At 36.2% G+C, this 22,498-nt stretch overlaps 1 protein-coding gene across 1 annotated transcript; it reads left to right on the top strand.

The window, feature by feature from the left end:
- Positions 1-320: 320 nt before the first annotated feature.
- tmprss13b (transmembrane serine protease 13b) lies at positions 321-17,253 on the top strand. The gene is made up of 13 exons (XM_065267108.1): positions 321-423; positions 4,403-4,547; positions 4,708-4,821; positions 11,426-11,551; positions 11,695-11,821; positions 12,730-12,828; positions 13,978-14,021; positions 14,117-14,279; positions 14,371-14,540; positions 14,634-14,732; positions 15,328-15,470; positions 15,580-15,735; positions 16,504-17,253. Exons 1-13 carry the CDS (start codon positions 409-411, stop codon positions 16,516-16,518), a joined length of 1,416 nt encoding a protein of 471 aa, XP_065123180.1. The 5' UTR covers positions 321-408; the 3' UTR covers positions 16,519-17,253.
- Positions 17,254-22,498: the final 5,245 nt, after the last annotated feature.

Genomic DNA, 22,498 nt, shown 5'->3' on the forward strand with positions numbered 1-22,498 from the left:
TCTTTGAAAACTGATTTTATGTAAATGTTTGTGAAACTGGTGATGTAAGTGCTTTTGTTATCGATAAATATATTCAGATGATGTCAGCACAGTGTAGGGGGCACGCTGTTTTCTATGTCTCAATTTCGGTTGTGTATTTATTAATGATTAAGGCAATTGATGGAAAATTACATTATCTACGTCTACATCTAAAGAGTTGCTATGGACATCTTGTTGAGAATTGTTTTTAATAAATGCTGTCAAACCAGTCGAACAGGAGAGAGGGAGGGTTCGAACAGGGTGAGTTTTTCCCTGCCCTAATGATGTAAGAGTTTTGTTGTGCCACTAACAGGTTCATTACAGAAAGCAATTATTTTAGCTGAGACACAGGTAGAATATACCTGATCTCTTTAGTCAGAACATTTACCTATGGCAAACAGACAGGTACGAATACTTTAATTCATACTATTTGACAGATATGAAATTGGATTGTATAAGTCTGTATATGATCAATTCTTAATGTGGGTTTATTTAAAATAACTGTGGCACTTTTTTGTATTAATGTGTGATGTAAGTTTGAATGTGGAGTGAATACAATTATTTTAATGGAATAACTACAATTATATCACAGTCTGATTGGTTCAGAGTTTTACAGACTTGTAGTTGTCTTGGTACTATTGTGTTCTAATTGGCATTAGTTGACGTGTATACTTAGTTGTATTGTAATGTCATAACTACATAGAGTTTGCGTTGTTAAGAAACATTAGCAGAATTAGTTACAGGAAGTCAGATAACAGAATTATAACTATGAGATGTGATTTAAGTGAATTATTTACTATGTGAAATACAAAGAACATATTTCAACTTGATGTTGTTAATGTTAAGATAGAAAGAACAAGAACTATAAAGAGAGGGCAGATTCAAATTTTAAGGTGTCTGTTTTATCTTTGTTTTTGAATAGACAACCAGTTAAATAAAAAGTGTCAAGTTTCATTATGAAAATTAGTATTGCAGAGTAAAACAAAGCTTCTATATTGGACTCAGTTTAGCAGAATTTGTCAAATTTATTCAAAACCTGATGTTCAATGTTATCTCTTCCTGATTTGAGTATCTTATGAAGTACATCTGTGTACACCAATAGAAGGACAGTGACCGCTCATATTCGTTTTCATAGATAAGTGATGGTACTGTAAGCACATGGTAGAATGTACCCATTGACTTCCATGGGATTTGTTATTCCTACTATGAAAGTAAATAGGTACAGTCTACTGTGTGCTTATCAACATTTATTAAAATACCTTATTTTGTGTTCAACAGAATAAAGAAACTTATATAGGTTTAGAATAACATGAGGATGAGTAAATGATAACAGAATTTTAATTTTTAGGTGAACTATTCCTCTAATACTGATTTGAATATGGAAAATATACCCTTGTTTGTAAACTCTTGTCAGTGAGGACCAATAAAATGAACTGGGACTTTTCCCTGCTGCCAAACTCCCACACACTCAGCAAATTCTGCTTAAAAGACACAATTAAAAAGGGAACTGATAATAGAAAATATGGATATAAAATCTATAAACTAGACGAATTATCTTAAAATATTATTAGTGTTACAGGCATTTCAACACTGTGTGCTACAAACCAGACATACAAGTACTGGTAATATATCTAGAAAATTATCAAAAAGTTGATTTATTTCACTAATTCCATTCAAAAAGCGAAACTTTATATTATATTCATTCATTACACAAAGACTGATATATCAAATGTTAATTTCTTTCATTTTGATAATTATAACTGCAACTAAGGAAAAATCCCAAATTCAGTATCTCAGTAAATTAGAATATTAGTTAAGATCAATACAAAGAAAGGATTTTTAGAAGTCTTGGCCAACTGAGAAGTATGAACATGAAATGCAGGGGCGCTGCTAAGGATTTTGGGCCCCATGAAAAGAATCTTGACAGGGCCCCCAACACAGCTGAGACTTTTTTCATATTAATTTACATAAAATCATGCGCTTTTATGGAATTTTGACTACCAATGGGGTGAGAAAATTTTACTTGAATTAAGTGTTTAAGAAAAAATAAATCTTATTTCACAATTTTTTTCTCACCCCATTGGCAGATCATTTTGCTTGTTTTAAGCACAATTTCACTTAAATTGTATATTAATTTGTCTTAAAACTAGACTCATTTACTTAGGTAATTTTGCTCATCAAGAAAAAGCATCTTAATTTAAGAATTTTTAGATATTTCTACTGAAAACAAGACAAAAATACTAAGTAAGAAAGTCATTTTTTTGCAGTGTTGAACGTTTAACTAAAACTGTGTATTATTAATTTTTCCAGCGTTTTCTTGACCTAACATGGGGAGAAAATTGAGTTCCCTTATCATGCACTTTTAACACTAGAACGGACACAAGCAGTCATTTTAACCGCAACTTAAACTTTAAACTTATGCATTTCAAAAAATGTTTTTCAAGAAAAAAAATCTTAGTTTTTTTCTTGTTTTCAGTAAAAAATTACTTAAATTATCACTTAAATTAAGATGCTTTTTCTTGATGAGTAAAACGACCCAAGAAAATAAGTCTAGTTTTTAGACCAAAAATATTACATTTAAGGGATTTTGTGCATAAAACAAGCAAAAAAATCTGCCAACGGGGTAAGCAAATTTTTCTAGAATTTTTCTTGAATTTAGTGTTTAAGTAACTGTTCAAGATTTTTTTGGTTACCCCATTGTGTTTCCTAAACAAATATTTTTTTTTTGATACCAGAAAACAGCAAATAGAATATATTAAAGTTAATAATTTTTACTATAAATTTTTTTTGAGCACCACAATTTTGGGGGCTTCTCTGGGCCCCTTACTCGTGGGCCCCGAGAATCGTCATTGTTTACTCCCCCTTTACAGCGCCCCTGATGAAATGTATGAGCATGTACAGCACTCAATACTTAGTTGGGGCTCCTTTTGCTTGAATTACTGCAGCAATGCGGCGTGGCATAGAGTTGATCAATCTGTGGCACTGCTCAGGTGTTATATTATAGCCAAGGTTGCTCTGATAGTGACCTTCAGCTCTTCTGCATTGTTGGGTCTGGCATATCGCATCTTCCTCTTCACAAGGTTAAGGTCAGGCGAGTTTGCTGGCTAATTAAAAACAGGGATGCGTGGTCCTTAAACCAGGTACTGGTAGCTTTAGCACTGTGTGCAGGTGCCAAGTCCTGTTGGAAAATGAAATCTGCATCTCCATAAAGTTGGTCAGCAGCAGGAAGTGCTCTAAAACGTTGACTTTGGACCTCAGAAAACACTGTGGACCAACACCAGCAGATGACATGGCACCCCAAACCATCACTGACTGTGGAAACTTAACACTATACCTCAAGCAACGTGGATTGTGTGCCTCTCCTCTCTTCCTCCAGACTCTGGAACCCTGATTTCCAAAGGAAATGCAACATTTCCTTTCATCAGAGAACACTTTGGACCACTCAGCAGCAGTCCAGTCCAGAAATGCGACAGCTGAAACCTAGGTCTTGCATACGTCTGTGCGAAGTGGTTCTTGAAGCACCGATTCCAGCTACAATTCCCTCTTTGTGAATCTCCCCCACATTTTTAATGGGTTTTGTTTCACAATCCTCTTCAGGGTGCGGTTATCCCCATTGCTTGTACACTTTTTTCTATCACATCTTTTCCTTCCCTTCGCCTCTCTATTAATGTGCTTGGACACAGAGCTCTGTGAACAGCTAGCCTTTTTTGCAATGACCTTTTGTGTCGTGCCCTCCTTGTGCAAGGTGTCAAATCAGCAGTCTTCCCCATGATTGTGTAGCCTACATAACTAAACTAAGACACATTTTAAAGGCCTTTGCAGGTCTTTTTAGTTAATTAGCTGATTAGAGTGTGGCACCAGGTGTCTTCAAAATTGAACATTTTCACAATATTCTAATTTTCTAAAAGAAATAAACATTTGAAATATATAAGTCTGTGTGTAATAAATAAATATAATCTATTAATGGATTTCATGGATTTGTGAAATAAATCAAATTTTTTATGATATTGTAATTATATGACCAGCACCTGTATACTAAAGAATATTAGCAGTATACAAAACTGTCATTGATATTAAAAAACAAAGGGGGTTCATACTGTAGATAAAACATTTCAGTGAATATTAGGTAGGAACTGCTCCGAATAATTCAAAGCTCAACATGGCATCATTTAACAGAAAAGCAACTTCACATAAGGCAGTAGCCAAGAGAATAAGACTTATCATAAATGTATTTACAATTTATATCAGCTCTGTCTGGCAGTACAAGTACTATATGTCATTGTGTTTATTTGTTGTGGCATACATAATATAACATTTAACTGTGAACTTAGCTCTGAAATATACCTAAAAGCTTCCCTTGTAAAAATCTGTTTTGTGAATCTAGAATGAGGCTCCTCCTCCTTATGACTATGCAGTGAATCCGAACACTCCCCAGCCTTTATATCCTGGTGTTCAGGCCACCCAAAGCCAACCATACTACATCCCTCAGCAAATACCTCACACACCTGCTCCTTATGTGATTCAGACAGGTACTGCTGCTCAATAACATACATAAGTAACTTATATTAAGTTCTACAAACCATGTGTCAAATACATTTAATTGTTATCTATAGTCTTAATATCTAATGTATATCAAATTAACTATCTCACCTTTTGTTCTACATTTTCAATGTTGTGTCCTTTGTGTAGTCCCCTCACAGGCTGGGCGAGTTCAATCGTCAAAAAACAAAAAGTGCTGCTATGGAGGAAGTGGTGGCACTGCCATCTTGGTGACACTGGTTGTAATTGCCGTCGGAGTTGGAAGTGAGATTTTTTTTACGATGTTCTATCCTGTTCCTAGTGCACTTTACTTTTAAACAAGTGCATGGCTTTAAATGACCCCTGCTTACGTATAGCTCTACCAACTGCTCTAGTGTAGTCTAATTGATAGACCATTACATTGCATTTATGCATTTGGCAGATGCTTTAATGCAAGCGATTTACAGTGCATTATAAAGTATATTTTCCAGTCTGTGTGTTCCCTGGGGCTCAAACCTTCAGTATGACCTTTAGCAATGCTAACACAAAGGTCTACCACTGAGCTCAGGGAACGGTAGCAGTGCAAAGCTGCTGGCTTTGATTGATCCCCATAGATACTGATAAACTGTATACCTTGATAAAATGGATAAAAGCATTTGTGAAATAATTTATACATTATACCATATGGTTTCTGACTTAGATCTTTTTATATTCAAGATTTATAAAATGTAAGAAAGGGACAGCACTCACAGTTCAAGCTTCAAAAATAACGTTTAATCGCCCACAACGAACGTTTCGGGCTGAACGCCCTTCTTCAGCGTACTGGCGATTTCACAAATTAATCACAGGTGTTTCCTTAAATAAGGTGTTCACCTCTGACCTGTTTACAATTCCTCTCCAAAAGAGGGAGCTCAAGGTACAAGCAACCATCGAAATACATTTATAAAAATGTACAAAATGTACAAATACACTGATATGCAATAGACAAATGAAAAAAAAAAAAAAAAAAAAAAAAAAAAAAAAAAAAAAAAAAAAAATTAATATATAAATAAATTTACAATAAACAAAAAAGAAAAAAAAAAAAAAAAAAAAAAAAAACAGGAAGAGATAAACATATTCTTAAAGTTGTATCATATTAACAAAGTCAGAAAAGACAGGAAGAGAGAAACACATTCTTAGAATTGTATCATGTTAACAAAGTTACAGAAAACAGCTAAGGACCAATTCTTCATTCATCCCAGAGGGAATTATTGTACCCAAATAATGAATCCAATACGCTTCTCTCTGTAGTAACAACTTGTCACGATCGCCTCCCCTACGCGGCATATGTACGACCTCAATACCCATAAATGTTAACTCTCTGACGTCATGTTTTAAACTGTTGAAATGTCTCGCTACCGGTGATTTCTCATCATATCTACGAATGGAACACTTGTGCTCACATATCCTAGTCTTCAATTCACGCTTGGTCTTACCAACATAGTACAAATCACAAGGACATTTTAACAAATATACCACATACTTTGTGTTACAAGTAATTCTACCTCTAACACGAATGATTTTATCCAAGGTGGTGTGCTTAAAAAATTGTCCTTTTATCATAGCGTAACAATGAACACAGTTGTGGCATGGAAAATTGCCACTGGGAATGTGTGACAAAAAATGTGAATGTGTACTGGGTAGATCTGTTTTTACTAAAACATCACGTAAGTTTGGAGATCTCTTATGGAAGTGTCTGGGTGGACTGGTGAAACAAGCTGCGATCTGTGGATCTGTCTCTAAGATGTGCCAGTGTTTTCTTACTATATGTTTTAAAGACTCTGAAATGGGACTGTACGTGGAGACCAACGGTAAGCTCTGTTGGACATCATCCTTCTTTTTGGGCTGTAATAAATCTGTTCTTTGTATCTGTCTTACTCTACTAAGATGTTGTTGTAGTATAGGATTCTTATACCCCCTATCATTAAAGCCGTCCCACAAGTTTTTTGCGTGTATTTCAAACGTATCTTGTGAAGCGCAAATACGTTTAACGCGTGTAAACTGACTGTAAGGTAAACTTTGTTTTAAAGCAGGCGAATGATAACTACTATAGTGTAAGAAGGTATTCCTATCAGTCTCTTTCTTGTACAGTTCAGTGTCTAAAACATTACCCAATTTTTTCACCAACACATCTAGAAAAGCAATTTTCTCATTGTCATATTCAAGAGTGAATTTTATAGACCTCATTTTCGTGTTCATATGTTCATGGAACTCTAGCAAAAGATCAACACTGCCACTCCAAATAAAAAACAAATCATCTATGTATCTCCAATAGTACTTTATAAACTTGAAATATGGATTATTATTGAAAACAAAATCCAACTCAAATTTCCCCATAAACAAATTTGCGTAATTTGGGGCCATAGGGGAACCCATTGCTGATCCTCTAAGCTGGAGATAATATTCATTCTGAAACTTAAAGTAATTTTTGGACAAGACCTCCTTAGTTAAACATAACAGAAAGTCTGTGCTAGGAACTTGTGTAGGTCTTTGCAATAAATAATATCTCAAAGCCTCAATCCCATCTTCATGAGGTATGCTGGGGTACAAACTGGACACATCCATAGTACACAACACATCATCTTGATCCACCTGACAAACACTCAATTTATTCAAAAAATCCATGGTGTCTCTTAGGTATGAGGGTAGTGAATAGACTAAGTCTTTAATATGAGAGTCCACAAATTGGGAAATGGGTTCTGTCAATGACCCATTTCCAGACACAATAGGTCGACCCGGAGGATGCATCAAGTTCTTATGGATTTTAGGAAGTGTATATATGACCGGCCGCCTGGGATTAGCAGGAGTCATATATTTACACTCATCATCACTTATTTGCCCCTCTCGACAAGCTGTCTTTAAGACCAGTTTTAATTCGTCACTAAATTTCAACGTAGGGTCCGACCTGAGACATTTGTAAACATCAGAATCACTCAACTGTCTTTGAATCTCTGTAACATATGCAGTTTTATCTTGTACAACTACTGCACCTCCTTTATCTGCATTACGAATGACAAGATTATCATTATTCATTAACTCCATCAATGCTTTCTTTTCAGACTCTAAGAGATTGGGATATACTGTATTCACCTCACTCTGTGTACACAGGTCCAACGCTTCTTTTTCCACCAACCGGCAAAAAGTGTCAATGGAAGCATTATTGACCTGAGGCACAAAAGTGCTTTTAGGTTTAAAACGTTTTTTCGGGACCATCGACTGTATTTGAATATTACCGGACTCCGCAGCATTTCTAGTGTCTTTCATGTAGAAGGCCTTCAGTTTTATACTTCTAAAAAACTTAAACAACTCTACCTTAGTGGTGAAGGAGTCCGCTCTTTTAGAAGGAACAAAAGACAGACCTCGGGATAACAGTCGCTGTTGATCATCACTTAAATCCACGCTAGAAATGTTAATGACGTTAACCTCTCCAGAGGACACTCCTAATCTCGGTTCCTTGCTTTTTCTCTTCCCCCGCCTGGTTTTTTTCCTCTTGTAGTTGGGGACGGTTGGGAAGTGGGTTGTAACCGTCCCCAACTACAAGACTCCGCAGCATTTCTAGTGTCTTTCATGTAGAAGGCCTTCAGTTTTATACTTCTAAAAAACTTAAACAACTCTACCTTAGTGGTGAAGGAGTCCGCTCTTTTAGAAGGAACAAAAGACAGACCTCGGGATAACAGTCGCTGTTGATCATCACTTAAATCCACGCTAGAAATGTTAATGACGTTAACCTCTCCAGAGGACACTCCTAATCTCGGTTCCTTGCTTTTTCTCTTCCCCCGCCTGGTTTTTTTCCTCTTGTAGTTGGGGACGGTTGGGAAGTGGGTTGTAACCGTCCCCAACTACAAGAGGAAAAAAACCAGGCGGGGGAAGAGAAAAAGCAAGGAACCGAGATTAGGAGTGTCCTCTGGAGAGGTTAACGTCATTAACATTTCTAGCGTGGATTTAAGTGATGATCAACAGCGACTGTTATCCCGAGGTCTGTCTTTTGTTCCTTCTAAAAGAGCGGACTCCTTCACCACTAAGGTAGAGTTGTTTAAGTTTTTTAGAAGTATAAAACTGAAGGCCTTCTACATGAAAGACACTAGAAATGCTGCGGAGTCCGGTAATATTCAAATACAGTCGATGGTCCCGAAAAAACGTTTTAAACCTAAAAGCACTTTTGTGCCTCAGGTCAATAATGCTTCCATTGACACTTTTTGCCGGTTGGTGGAAAAAGAAGCGTTGGACCTGTGTACACAGAGTGAGGTGAATACAGTATATCCCAATCTCTTAGAGTCTGAAAAGAAAGCATTGATGGAGTTAATGAATAATGATAATCTTGTCATTCGTAATGCAGATAAAGGAGGTGCAGTAGTTGTACAAGATAAAACTGCATATGTTACAGAGATTCAAAGACAGTTGAGTGATTCTGATGTTTACAAATGTCTCAGGTCGGACCCTACGTTGAAATTTAGTGACGAATTAAAACTGGTCTTAAAGACAGCTTGTCGAGAGGGGCAAATAAGTGATGATGAGTGTAAATATATGACTCCTGCTAATCCCAGGCGGCCGGTCATATATACACTTCCTAAAATCCATAAGAACTTGATGCATCCTCCGGGTCGACCTATTGTGTCTGGAAATGGGTCATTGACAGAACCCATTTCCCAATTTGTGGACTCTCATATTAAAGACTTAGTCTATTCACTACCCTCATACCTAAGAGACACCATGGATTTTTTGAATAAATTGAGTGTTTGTCAGGTGGATCAAGATGATGTGTTGTGTACTATGGATGTGTCCAGTTTGTACCCCAGCATACCTCATGAAGATGGGATTGAGGCTTTGAGATATTATTTATTGCAAAGACCTACACAAGTTCCTAGCACAGACTTTCTGTTATGTTTAACTAAGGAGGTCTTGTCCAAAAATTACTTTAAGTTTCAGAATGAATATTATCTCCAGCTTAGAGGATCAGCAATGGGTTCCCCTATGGCCCCAAATTACGCAAATTTGTTTATGGGGAAATTTGAGTTGGATTTTGTTTTCAATAATAATCCATATTTCAAGTTTATAAAGTACTATTGGAGATACATAGATGATTTGTTTTTTATTTGGAGTGGCAGTGTTGATCTTTTGCTAGAGTTCCATGAACATATGAACACGAAAATGAGGTCTATAAAATTCACTCTTGAATATGACAATGAGAAAATTGCTTTTCTAGATGTGTTGGTGAAAAAATTGGGTAATGTTTTAGACACTGAACTGTACAAGAAAGAGACTGATAGGAATACCTTCTTACACTATAGTAGTTATCATTCGCCTGCTTTAAAACAAAGTTTACCTTACAGTCAGTTTACACGCGTTAAACGTATTTGCGCTTCACAAGATACGTTTGAAATACACGCAAAAAACTTGTGGGACGGCTTTAATGATAGGGGGTATAAGAATCCTATACTACAACAACATCTTAGTAGAGTAAGACAGATACAAAGAACAGATTTATTACAGCCCAAAAAGAAGGATGATGTCCAACAGAGCTTACCGTTGGTCTCCACGTACAGTCCCATTTCAGAGTCTTTAAAACATATAGTAAGAAAACACTGGCACATCTTAGAGACAGATCCACAGATCGCAGCTTGTTTCACCAGTCCACCCAGACACTTCCATAAGAGATCTCCAAACTTACGTGATGTTTTAGTAAAAACAGATCTACCCAGTACACATTCACATTTTTTGTCACACATTCCCAGTGGCAATTTTCCATGCCACAACTGTGTTCATTGTTACGCTATGATAAAAGGACAATTTTTTAAGCACACCACCTTGGATAAAATCATTCGTGTTAGAGGTAGAATTACTTGTAACACAAAGTATGTGGTATATTTGTTAAAATGTCCTTGTGATTTGTACTATGTTGGTAAGACCAAGCGTGAATTGAAGACTAGGATATGTGAGCACAAGTGTTCCATTCGTAGATATGATGAGAAATCACCGGTAGCGAGACATTTCAACAGTTTAAAACATGACGTCAGAGAGTTAACATTTATGGGTATTGAGGTCGTACATATGCCGCGTAGGGGAGGCGATCGTGACAAGTTGTTACTACAGAGAGAAGCGTATTGGATTCATTATTTGGGTACAATAATTCCCTCTGGGATGAATGAAGAATTGGTCCTTAGCTGTTTTCTGTAACTTTGTTAACATGATACAATTCTAAGAATGTGTTTCTCTCTTCCTGTCTTTTCTGACTTTGTTAATATGATACAACTTTAAGAATATGTTTATCTCTTCCTGTTTTTTTTTTTTTTTTTTTTTTTTTTTTTTTTTTTTTTTTTTTTTTTTTTTCTTTTTTGTTTATTGTAAATTTATTTATATATTAATTTTTTTTTTTTTTTTTTTTTTTTTTTTTTTTTTTTTTTTTTTTTTTTTTTCATTTGTCTATTGCATATCAGTGTATTTGTACATTTTGTACATTTTTATAAATGTATTTCGATGGTTGCTTGTACCTTGAGCTCCCTCTTTTGGAGAGGAATTGTAAACAGGTCAGAGGTGAACACCTTATTTAAGGAAACACCTGTGATTAATTTGTGAAATCGCCAGTACGCTGAAGAAGGGCGTTCAGCCCGAAACGTTCGTTGTGGGCGATTAAACGTTATTTTTGAAGCTTGAACTGTGAGTGCTGTCCCTTTCTTACATTTTATGACATTATTCACATTGAGGGATTCAGCACCCAGTTTGATTGTCCCCATTATCAGTAAGTGTGAGCGTGTTGTTGCACAGAAGATTATATTCAAGATTTGCAATTTGGTGTAAACTTCAATGAGAGTTACTTTAGGTACACTTCTAATTTATTGATTTTTTCCTGCAGTACGTTATGGACCGTCACTGTGGGCTTTTGCGGGACATAAACAAGAACCAGACACATGCCCCGCATCAGCAGTCAATTGTGATGGGAAGAAAGACTGTTCTAAGGGCAGTGATGAAAGTGTCTGTGGTCAGTGTTATTTAAATTACAATTGCATATCAACAATAGCTTTGTGTACAACATTTATAAGATTATAATTAGTATCTTGCAATCTTGGATGGAAATTATATATACTGATTTACACTGATATATACATTTAATCTCCATTTCAGTGAGGTTTGGAACAGGAAATGAGTTGCAGGTCATGACCTCTAAGACTGGAAGCTTCCTTCCTGTCTGTGATGATGGCTGGAGTACAAGCATAGCTGACCAAACATGCAAACAGCTTGGCTTTAAACAGTAAGTATAAAATGCACACACACACACACACACACACACACACACACACACACACACACACACACACACACACACACACACACACACACACACACACACACACACACACACACACACACACATTCTGGTTTCCATGTTTTGTGGGGACATTCCATAGACGTAATGCATTTTATACCATACAAACTGTTTATTCTATTCCCCTTACCTGCCCCATTCCCTAACCCCAACCATCACAAAAACCTTTCTTGTACCTTAGATTTTCAATAAACATCATCTTGTTTGATTTATAAGCTTGTTTCCTCATGGGGACATCAAAATGTCCCCACAAGGTCACAAAAACACTGGTATTCCTATCTTTGTGGGGACAATTGGTCCCCACAACGTGATAATTACCAGGTACACACACACACACACACACACACACGCACGCACACAAATAAAACCAGGATGCAGATCTCACATACTGTACATGCAATAATTAATTTATACTAAGCTAATAATATTTACTGTATAGTTCCACATCTATAATGTTGATCACTGTGATTTTACTACAATATGCATTCCTGGATCGAACAGAACAAAAATTACCCCTGAAATCTGAGAAAAATTGTGTGATAACATAAATGTACAATTCCTTAACCCAGTCTGAAAGCCTAAACTAACCCTATCTAATCAGAAAGGCAGTTCAAGGCCCAATGATGTTGATTTAGAAACGTGTCCTAGGTAATTCACTTTTTGCCTGTTAACTGTAGTCAGTTTGCTATGTGTTCCACTAGATTTCTAATTTTCAAAATTATGGCCTATTTCAAGTATAGTCATGGCTGTACATATTTTTAGAAATGTATGTTTGTGAACACACATCTGTAATGTAGAAACTCACATAAGAATTTTGCTTGTGTGCTTCACAGAAGTTATCAAAAGAATGTATTGCCAACCAGTGCGTCCTCCTTTCAAAGTGTGACCAATGGACAGTTTTCCAACACTATCCAGGGCAGTGTTCAGGCCAGGTAGAGTATAAACCAGCAGACACTAGAAAACAACTTAATGTAAAAAAACTATGTAAAACTCTGACTTGGATTTGGATAAACAAATGATTTGCTCATGGGTTGCTCTTTCAGCACAAAACTTAGTCTCAGATGTTTCTCCTAAAATTGCTCAGAAGACATAAAAATGTAAACAAATGACACAATTGTTAAAATGCATTAATAGCATGGCGCAGTAAAAGAGTAAAAGAGCTAAAATAAATGAATTTGTGTAAATGTTATGAGAAATGTTTGTGTTCCTATTTAAATCTTTAATAATACTGAGTGACTTTTGATTGAGTTTAAAACTCTAATGGAGACATTTGTGAGATTTCTGGGTCTTTTTCTCAGGAGAAATATTTGAAATCCTGGAAACATACGCGAAAGTTGTCATTTCTGCTTATTGCTGTCTACACTTTTGGACAAAAAGGTACAAAAGTTTTCACTGGACCAGTACCGTTTAAATGTCTTAAAGGGATAGTCAATGGTCACTATCTGCTGTGTGTTTACCATCATTTCTCAAAATATCCTCTTTTGTGTTCATCAGAAAAAAAGTAATTCATACAGGTTTAGAACAACATGAGGATGAGTTAATGATGACAGAATTTTCATTTTAAGGTGAACTATCCCTTTAATATGTACCTGTGAGGTACCAGTATGAACCTCTGAGGTACCAATATGCACCTTTTAGGTAAAAAGTTGACTTTTTCAGAAAGGTACTGCAAGTGACAACTTTTGTACCTTCTGTGGGAGAAATAATATTAAATAGATCGCAAATGTGGGATGTGTCTTTCTTATGGGAATACACTTATGGGAAGCAATTAAAATACCTTTTAAATACCTTAAAACACCTTTTCTCAACTACATTGAATGGCAGATTTTATTCTTTAAGACTCCTTCTAATAGATCAGAAATAGATGCTTACGCAGCAGTGAGGTTTGAGGAGTAAAAATACAACACAATCCCCAACATAAGTACTGCCAAAAGTGTAGTACACCAAGTGTAGTTTTGAAAAAAATTGAACATAATATCTTCATCTACAATCGAATCCCATACGTGCATTGTGGGTGAATGTAAAATAAATGTGTAAAATGTATACATTACATATGTGTAACAGTTTTGTTTTAATTGTAGCACATCCTGTCCTAGTCAGAAGACCGTGTCGCTGCAGTGTAGCGGTGAGCTCACTACATTATTGCTGCGTTTTATTATTACAAAATAAGTCTATTCATGTCTAAACACCCTCCTCCTCTCTCTCCCCATCTCTGGTCAGACTGTGGAAAGCCACCGACTAATACAAAGATTATAGGGGGAACTCCAGCTACCGAGGGTCAGTGGCCGTGGCAGGCCAGCCTTCATTTCAAAAGGTCTCATACATGCGGAGGATCTCTAGTGGCTCCAGATATTATAGTTACAGCTGCTCACTGCTTCCCCAAGTCAGTATACACAAATAGTTTAGAAATTTTATAACAAAGTAAAATGAATTGATGAATGGATAAATGCAGTTGCTTTCATTTCTTTTCTTAGAGAATCATCTGACTCTCTGGTGCTTAGTAACTGGAGAGTGTACATTGGTATGGTGTCCCAACTTAAACTTCCCAGCCCATATTATGTCAAACAAATCATCATAAATGAAAAGTACAACTCAGACACAAAAGACTACGACATTGCTTTGCTAAAACTTGAGACACCTGTCAGTGAGTATCTATAAGCACACACATATACACATTATTAGTGACCAGGTTTATTCGTACAGTCTAAACTTAACGTGTTTATGCATGTTGTTTAAGGTAATATACAACCGGTCTGTCTCCCTGTGACTGGCCAGACTTTTCCTTCTGGTACACAGTGTTGGACTACAGGTTTTGGAGTAACACAGGAAGGGAGTGGTATGTACGTGTTTTACAGGCATGTTAAATATTTAAAAAAGTATTTTATTTCCTTAAAGGTGCAATGTGGGACTTTTTAGAAGGATCTCGTGACAGGATTTCAATATAATAGACATAACTATATTATCATTGTGTATCAGTGTTTAAAGACTCTACAAAACGAACTGTATTGTTTTTATTAACTCAGAATGAGTCATTTTATCAACATACACTGCGGGTCCCTTTACATGGAAGTATTTTGCGCTGTCATGTTGCAGCCCTAAAGATAGATTGCGTTTCGTCACTGCATTTTCTCAGACGATGACATGTTTGTCCTGTGGCTTTACTATGCGTTTCAAAAATAAGGAAGGAACTGTGGATTGAGCCGTTGGTTGCAATTCACAGTCTCGCTGCCAGATGCCGCTAAAAATCCCACATTGCACCTTTATCAGATAGTATGTGCCTCATAACATTAGGCTTATGCTCAAACATGACTCCTTGAGAGAATTAGAGATTTCTATGTGTGCAGGATTTTGTCAGTTTTTTTTTGTATTTATCAATGTTATAGCGTATTTATTAAAGCCTCTCTCTGTGTTGTCACTCTCTGTGTGTGCAGCTTCAAGTTCAACTTATTTGATGGAAGTCGCAGTCAGCTTGATTGATTCAACTACATGCAACGCAAAAGGCGTTTACAGTGGACTTATCACTGCAAATATGCAGTGTGCAGGATATCTTTCAGGAGGAAAAGACTCGTGCCAGGTTAGACAGGCTCTCAAAAGCACTCTTTTTGCTTGCAAAGACTGCCACCTTGTGGTAAACGTTTGTAGTGCTGTTTGTCAGTTTTTGTTTTGTTGCTCTCTCTTTCCAGGGGGACAGTGGAGGTCCGTTGGTGTGTAAGGCTGGTGATGGTCGTTGGTTTCTCACAGGTATAACAAGTTGGGGAGAAGGCTGTGGAAGGAGAAGCCGTCCAGGTATCTACAGTAACGTAGAGCGCCTTTTACCCTGGACACTTAGCAAGATGCAGGTAAATACACTTCATGCACATGTTTACATGCACACACATACACTAAGGGGCAGTTTCCTGGACAGGGTTTATATTCGTAGGACTATAGGGATTAGTTATATTAGGACATTTAAGTAGTTTTTACAAACATACCTTACCAAAAACAACATGAGACAAAACAATAGCACAAATAGGAATTTTCAGTGCAAGATGTTTTTAAATTAAAGTAGCTCAAACATGCATATTAGTCTGAGACTAGGAAAAGCCCTGTCCGGGAAACAGACCCTGAATCCTGTAAATATATTTACACACATGCACTCTAAAAACAAACGGTGCTATATAGCACCAAAAGTGGTTCTTTGCTCGTAATCATAGAAGAACCATTTTTAGTGCCATATAGCACCGGTGAAGCACCAGTGAAGCACCTGTGTAGAACCATATAGTGCTTTGTAGAACCATATGTGGTGCTATAGTGGTGCTATATGGCACTAAAAATGGTTCTTCTATGGTTACGATCCAAAGCAACAGTTTTGGTGCTATATAGCACCGTTTGTTTTTTTAGAGTGTGGAGATACAAACAGAAAGCCTATGGGATTTATTACAAATCATCACATATAATTATAGCTGGTTTTACATCATCAAATAACCTTTTTTTTTACTAATTATATTCTCTCTCTCTCTCTCTCTCTCTCTCTCTCTCTCTCTCTCTCTCTCTCTCTCTCTCTCTCTCTCTCTCTCTCTCTCTCTCTCTCTCTCTCTCTCTCTCTCTCTTTATTTGCTGAATTACAGCAAGTACAAGGATGAACTTCTACGATCTTGAAGAGCAAAGCACATTGCACATTGCCGTATACACCTCACAAATCATTAAACAAACTTTATTATTATTACTTAAAAGCAAGTAAATGCAAAAATGAAAATTCTCTAATAATATATTCACCTTCGTGCCATGTCAAACCCATATTTCATTTATGCAAAAAAATAATAAATAAATGTTTTATTTAATTATTATTTTATGTTTTATTTTGTTTTGTATTTAAACTGTCTAAATAAACTGCTTTCATTCATTTGTAAATAAGATGTCCTTAATTCTGGATATATGTTATTGGTTGAATAAAAACTTTGACACAAAACTGTTTAAATGTTTAAGAGTGACATGAGGGTGAATAAATTATGAAATAAATGTTTGATTAAATTATTATTTTATGTTTTATTTTGTTTTTTATTTAAACTGTATAAATAAACTGCTTTCATTCATTTGTAAATAAGATGTCCTTTATTCTGGAGATCTGTTATTGGAAAAACTTTGACACAAAAATGTTTTATAAAGACATCTAAAAAGGTTGAGTTGAATTCATTATTTTATTTATAGTCCCTTTTTACTGGACACCTATTATACATAAGAGTATGAACTAGCAAGCTCATAAAAGCACTGGATATTGTGTATGACATTTTGTTTCATAGAACTTTTACTATCAAAATATTATTCAATGTTTTCAAATAATTCATTGACATTAAACTTGCTTATTTGCTTAAACTTGATCTTGACAAAAAAAGTACTTTTTTCTGAGCTTTCTGTCCATCCCTAATCATTAACTGGAAAGAAATTGCCCACTTAGTACCTTTATATACTCCAATAGATTTATCTTCCACCTTATTAAAGTGAGAGAGTGTAAACTCAGACCAGTTATATTTCGACATAAGAAAGCAAAGACAGAAAGACTCCCTATTATTCACTTACATTTACATATAGGCATTTAACAGATGATTTATCCATTCACTTACAAAATGTAAGAATATAGCTGTAGACAGCGATACGGGGCCAAGCAACAATGGTCCTGCAACACGCAACGAAGCTGAAAGGACATGCAATTGAAGAATGCAATGTAGCAGATATGTATGGGAACTATCAGCACACAGGACTCAGAGATGAGAATGAACATAATGAAAAAATAAAAATTTTGAAGTATAATATTTATGTGCATGTTGAAAGAAGGACCGATTAGTCCAATGCTGACCTAGAAAACAATTGAACCACTAAAGCATCATACATGTTACACATGAGACTTAAACCAAAAGAGCACAAACGAAATAATACCTGTTAAAATAATAAAGTAAAATACAAATAATGAATTGAAGCTTTTGACTCTAAAGTAAGAGACTTCAATTGCTGCCCTAGCCAGGATTTGGACCCATGATCTCCAGGTGTCATGCCTGTCACTCATCTGGTTGAGCTACAGGGGAGACATACATACAGACAGCTGCTTAAGTTAGATTGCTGAAGTGACAATGTGTATGTTCAAGTGTGGAGAGATTTTTCTCAAGAAGAGAATATTTTTTAAAACCCCTGTAGGTAGTCAAACCTGTTCGAACATTTGACTCTACATGACACAAATTTGTCAACCATTTTGATTGCCGCCGTATGGTGGATTTGAACCCGCAACCTCTGGATTTCATGCCCATCACGCATTTGGTTGAGCTACTGGGAAGGCATAGATTACCACATCAAATATTCTCCATAGAAGTTTAGTTGATTAAATGGTTTAAAAATTATTCCTGTTGACAAATGTATTACTTTTGAACAAAGATAAATATCAAAATTATGTTTGGTCATTTCTATGTGGCTCGGTCCAAAGATAATCTGAGCCAAATTGTGTAACAATTCAACAAACACTGCAAAAGTAGTAGCAAAAAAACTGAATACTGTACTTTTCAAAATGGCCGCTACTGCATATTTGAACTGGTGATGATGCTTGGCCACCAAATTACTGCAAGCCGTGCAGAACATGGAAAACAGACTGGTTGAGAATAATAGGTGAGAATAAACTCAAAACAAATATTAATAGAAAAACATAACACATGCATCAGATGGGATTCGAACCCTCAACCTCTGAGTTTTGATGCATGCGTTTAGTAGACTGCGCTACACAGGCAGTGTAGCTAGCCAAGGTTTTCAGAGCTGCAAACATTCAAATGGCCCAATCAAGGAAGGTGCAGACATGACATTATAGAGCAGAAATAACAAAATTACAATTTATATGAGAATCAGATAGTTTAAGTGAGAACAGTTAAAGTTTAAGTCAAGAAAAACATGTTGTATAGGAATGCACAACATGTTATAATACAGTCATAATAATTTTAAAGAGACAATGTCACAGGGACAGTCAACTTTGGACAGGTATTTCTCGGGAATGGCAGAGAATATCAAAAATGTGTTTGGTCATTTCTGTGCGGATTGCTCCAAAGTTTATGTGAGCAGAGCCTGGCATAAAATAGACTTAATTTGCAAAAGTAGTAGCGAAAAAACTACTTCACATATGCTATGAAATAAGACATGAACAGAATGTTGAAAACTGACAAATGAGATATTGTTGCAATCGACATAAACCAGTGAATAAAAATTCACAAAGAAAATGAATATCAGACAAAGTTTTCAGAAGTTATGGGCTGTTTTATATAGTTTATGAACCCTAGGTGGCGCTGTCTTCAGATTTCCCAGGTACCTTTAGGACATCATACCAATGCTTCCTACCGATTTTTGTGCCGATACATTATATAGAATAATAGTTATCCCAATTTAAAACAAAATTCAAAATAGTGTACAGGCGGTTTGGTAATTTCTGGCATAATATATATCGACAGATTTGTCATGAGCCAAGGAATCCATAGACACCAAGATCATAATTTTCTATCAAACATTTCAATAGTTATGGGCAAAAATAGCCATTTTTCATATCTCATGACCCATAGGTGGCGCTGTCCTCAAATTTGGCATGGTACCCCAGTTCATGGTCCTTATGAAGGGTACCAAGTTTCATTTCAATTGATCAAAGAATGACCGAGATAATGACTCAGAACGAATTTTGGGTCGACATCGATAAATGTACGCATTTATAACTTTTGAACAAAGATAAAAATCTAAATTCTGTTCGGTCATTTCTCTGCGGCTCCGTCCAAAGAAAATTTGAGCCAAATTGTGTAACAATTCAAGAAACACTGCAAAAGTAGTAGCAAAAAAACTGAATACTGTACTTTTCAAAATGGCTGCTACTGCATTTTTGAAATGGTGGTGGCGATTGGCAACCAAATTATGACAAGCAGTGCAGAACATGGAAAACAGACTGGTTAAGAATAATAGGTGAGAATTAACTCCAAACAAAATCTTATTAGTAAAACATAACACATGCATCAGGTGGGATTCGAACCCTCAACCTCTGAGTTTTGATGCATGCGTTTAGTAGACTGCGCTACACAGGCAGTGTAGCCAGCCAAGCTTTTCAGAGCTGCAAACATTCAAATGGCACAATCAAGGAAGATGCAGACATGACATTGCAGAGCAGAAATAACAAAATTACAATTTATATGAGAATCAGATAGTTTAAGTGAGAACAGTTTAAGTCAAGAAAAACATGTTGTATAGGAATGCACAACATGTTATAATACAGTCATAATAATTTAATATGACAAAGAGACAATGTCACAGGGACAGTCAACTTTGGAGAGGTATTTCTCGGGAATGGCAGAGAATATAAAAAATGTGTTTGGTCATTTCTATGCGGATTGCTCTAAAGTTTATGTGAGCAGAGCCCGGCATAAAATAGACTTAATTTGCAAAAGTAGTAGCGAAAAAACTACTTCACATATGCTATGTAATAAAATATTAACAGAATGTTGGAAACTGACAAATGAGATATCGTTGCAATCGACAGAAACCAGTGAATAAAAATTCACAAAGAAAATGAATATCGGACAAAGTTTTTAGAAGTTATAGGCTGTTTTATATAGTTTATAAACCCTAGGTGGCGCTGTTTTCAGATTTCCCAGGTACCTTCAGGACATCATACCGATGCTCCCTACCGATTTTTGTGCCGATACATTATATCGAATAATAGTTATCACAATATATGACAAAATTCAAAATGGTGGACAGGCGGTTTGGTAATTTCTGGCATAATATATATTGACAGATTTGTCATGAGCCAAGGAATCCATAGACACCAAGATCATAATTTTCTATCAAACATTTCAAAAGTTATGGGCAAAAATAGCCATTTTTCATATCTCATGACCCATAGGTGGCGCTGTCCTCAAATTTGACATGGTACCCCCAGTTCATGGTCCTTATGAAGGGTACCAAGTTTTATTTCAATTGATCAAAGAATGACCGAGATAATGACTCAGAACGAATTTTGGGTCGACATCGATAAATGTACGCATTTATAACTTTTGAACAAAGATAAAAATCAAAATTCTGTTCGGTCATTTCTATGCACCTCGGTCCAAAGATTATCTGTGCCAAATTGCGTAACAATGCAATGAACGCTGCAAAAGTAGTAGCGAAAAAACAAAATACTGTACTTTTCAAAATGGCCGCTACTGTAATGGGTGGAGTCTTAATGTAAGGTGTTCATTGTAATGAGCGTGAGGAGAGCAATCAGATGTACTAAGTAGAATTTTTGTTGATCAAATTATTCTAGAGTTATAACCATTTGAATATTGAATTTTTGAAGTGTTGGTGGCGCTATAGAGTTAATGCTAGAGACCCCATATTTGGTCACATAACTATTTAGGACCACCACTACAAGTGTGGCAAATTTTTTTCATTTTCCTATGTACGGTTCATAGGGCTGCCATAGACTCCCATTGGGGAAGAAGAAATATAATAATAAATATAGCTGCAAGCAGCGATTCGGGGCCAAGCACCTTTAGCGCAATGAGAACCCAAAGCACAGCAAGCAACATAGAAGGTATCAATAACCCAATGCTCACTGACCACCCAAGGTGCATCAAGAACAAAAAGCGCAGCAAGTACCCAAAGCGTTGCAATGACAGAGCAGAACTACCGCAGTGCAGAACAGCAACAGAAAACATGGCAAAAATAGAACATATGTGAACTACAGACAGGTCAAGAAGAATAGGTGGGAAAGAACAAAACTTTAATAGAAGAAATTAACACCTGCCTCAGGTGGGATTCGAACCCATGAACTCAGGATCTCTATGCATACGACTTAGTGGATGCGCCACTCAGCAGACACAGCTCAAAGAGCAGCAGGAAAGAGATTACAGAAATGCAAGCATTGACATATGCCAATCACCAAAGATGTAGAAATGACACCGCAGAGCAGAAATCACAGAAATACAATGTATATGAGAATCAAAAAGCTCAAGTGAGATTGAAGACAAGAAAAACATTCCGTAGAGTAACGCTATAAAATGTAATATAAAGTAATTAACTATGACAAATAGACAACATCACAGGGACGATCAACTTTACAGAGGTTTTTCTCAAAAAAATTCCTAGGTGCAAGAAAAATCTGTTCAGTCATTTCTGTGCGGATTGCTCCAAACATTATACGAGCAGAACCTGGCATAAAATAAACAAAATTTGTAAAAGGAGTAGCGAAAAAATCATTTACCATATGCCTTACAATAACACATGAACAGAATGATGGAAAATGACAAACGAGGTATCGTTGCAATCGGCATAAACCAGTGAATACAATTTCACAAAGAAAATTAATATCCGACAAAGTATTCAGAAGTTATGAGCAGTTCTATAAGAACTGTTATAGTTTATAACCCCTAGGTGGCGCTGTATTCTGACTTCCCAGATACAATCAGGACATCATGCCAAAGCTTCCTACCGATTTTTGCGCCACTATATCCAATACTTCAAAAGTTATAACAATTTATGACAAATTTCAAAATGGCGGACAGGCGGTTCGGTCAAACCCGGCATAATACACATCGACAGATGCGGCATGAGGTAAGGAATCTGTAGACACCA

Source organism: Paramisgurnus dabryanus, chromosome 5, assembly GCF_030506205.2.
Source record: "Paramisgurnus dabryanus chromosome 5, PD_genome_1.1, whole genome shotgun sequence".
Lineage (NCBI taxonomy): Eukaryota > Metazoa > Chordata > Actinopteri > Cypriniformes > Cobitidae > Paramisgurnus > Paramisgurnus dabryanus.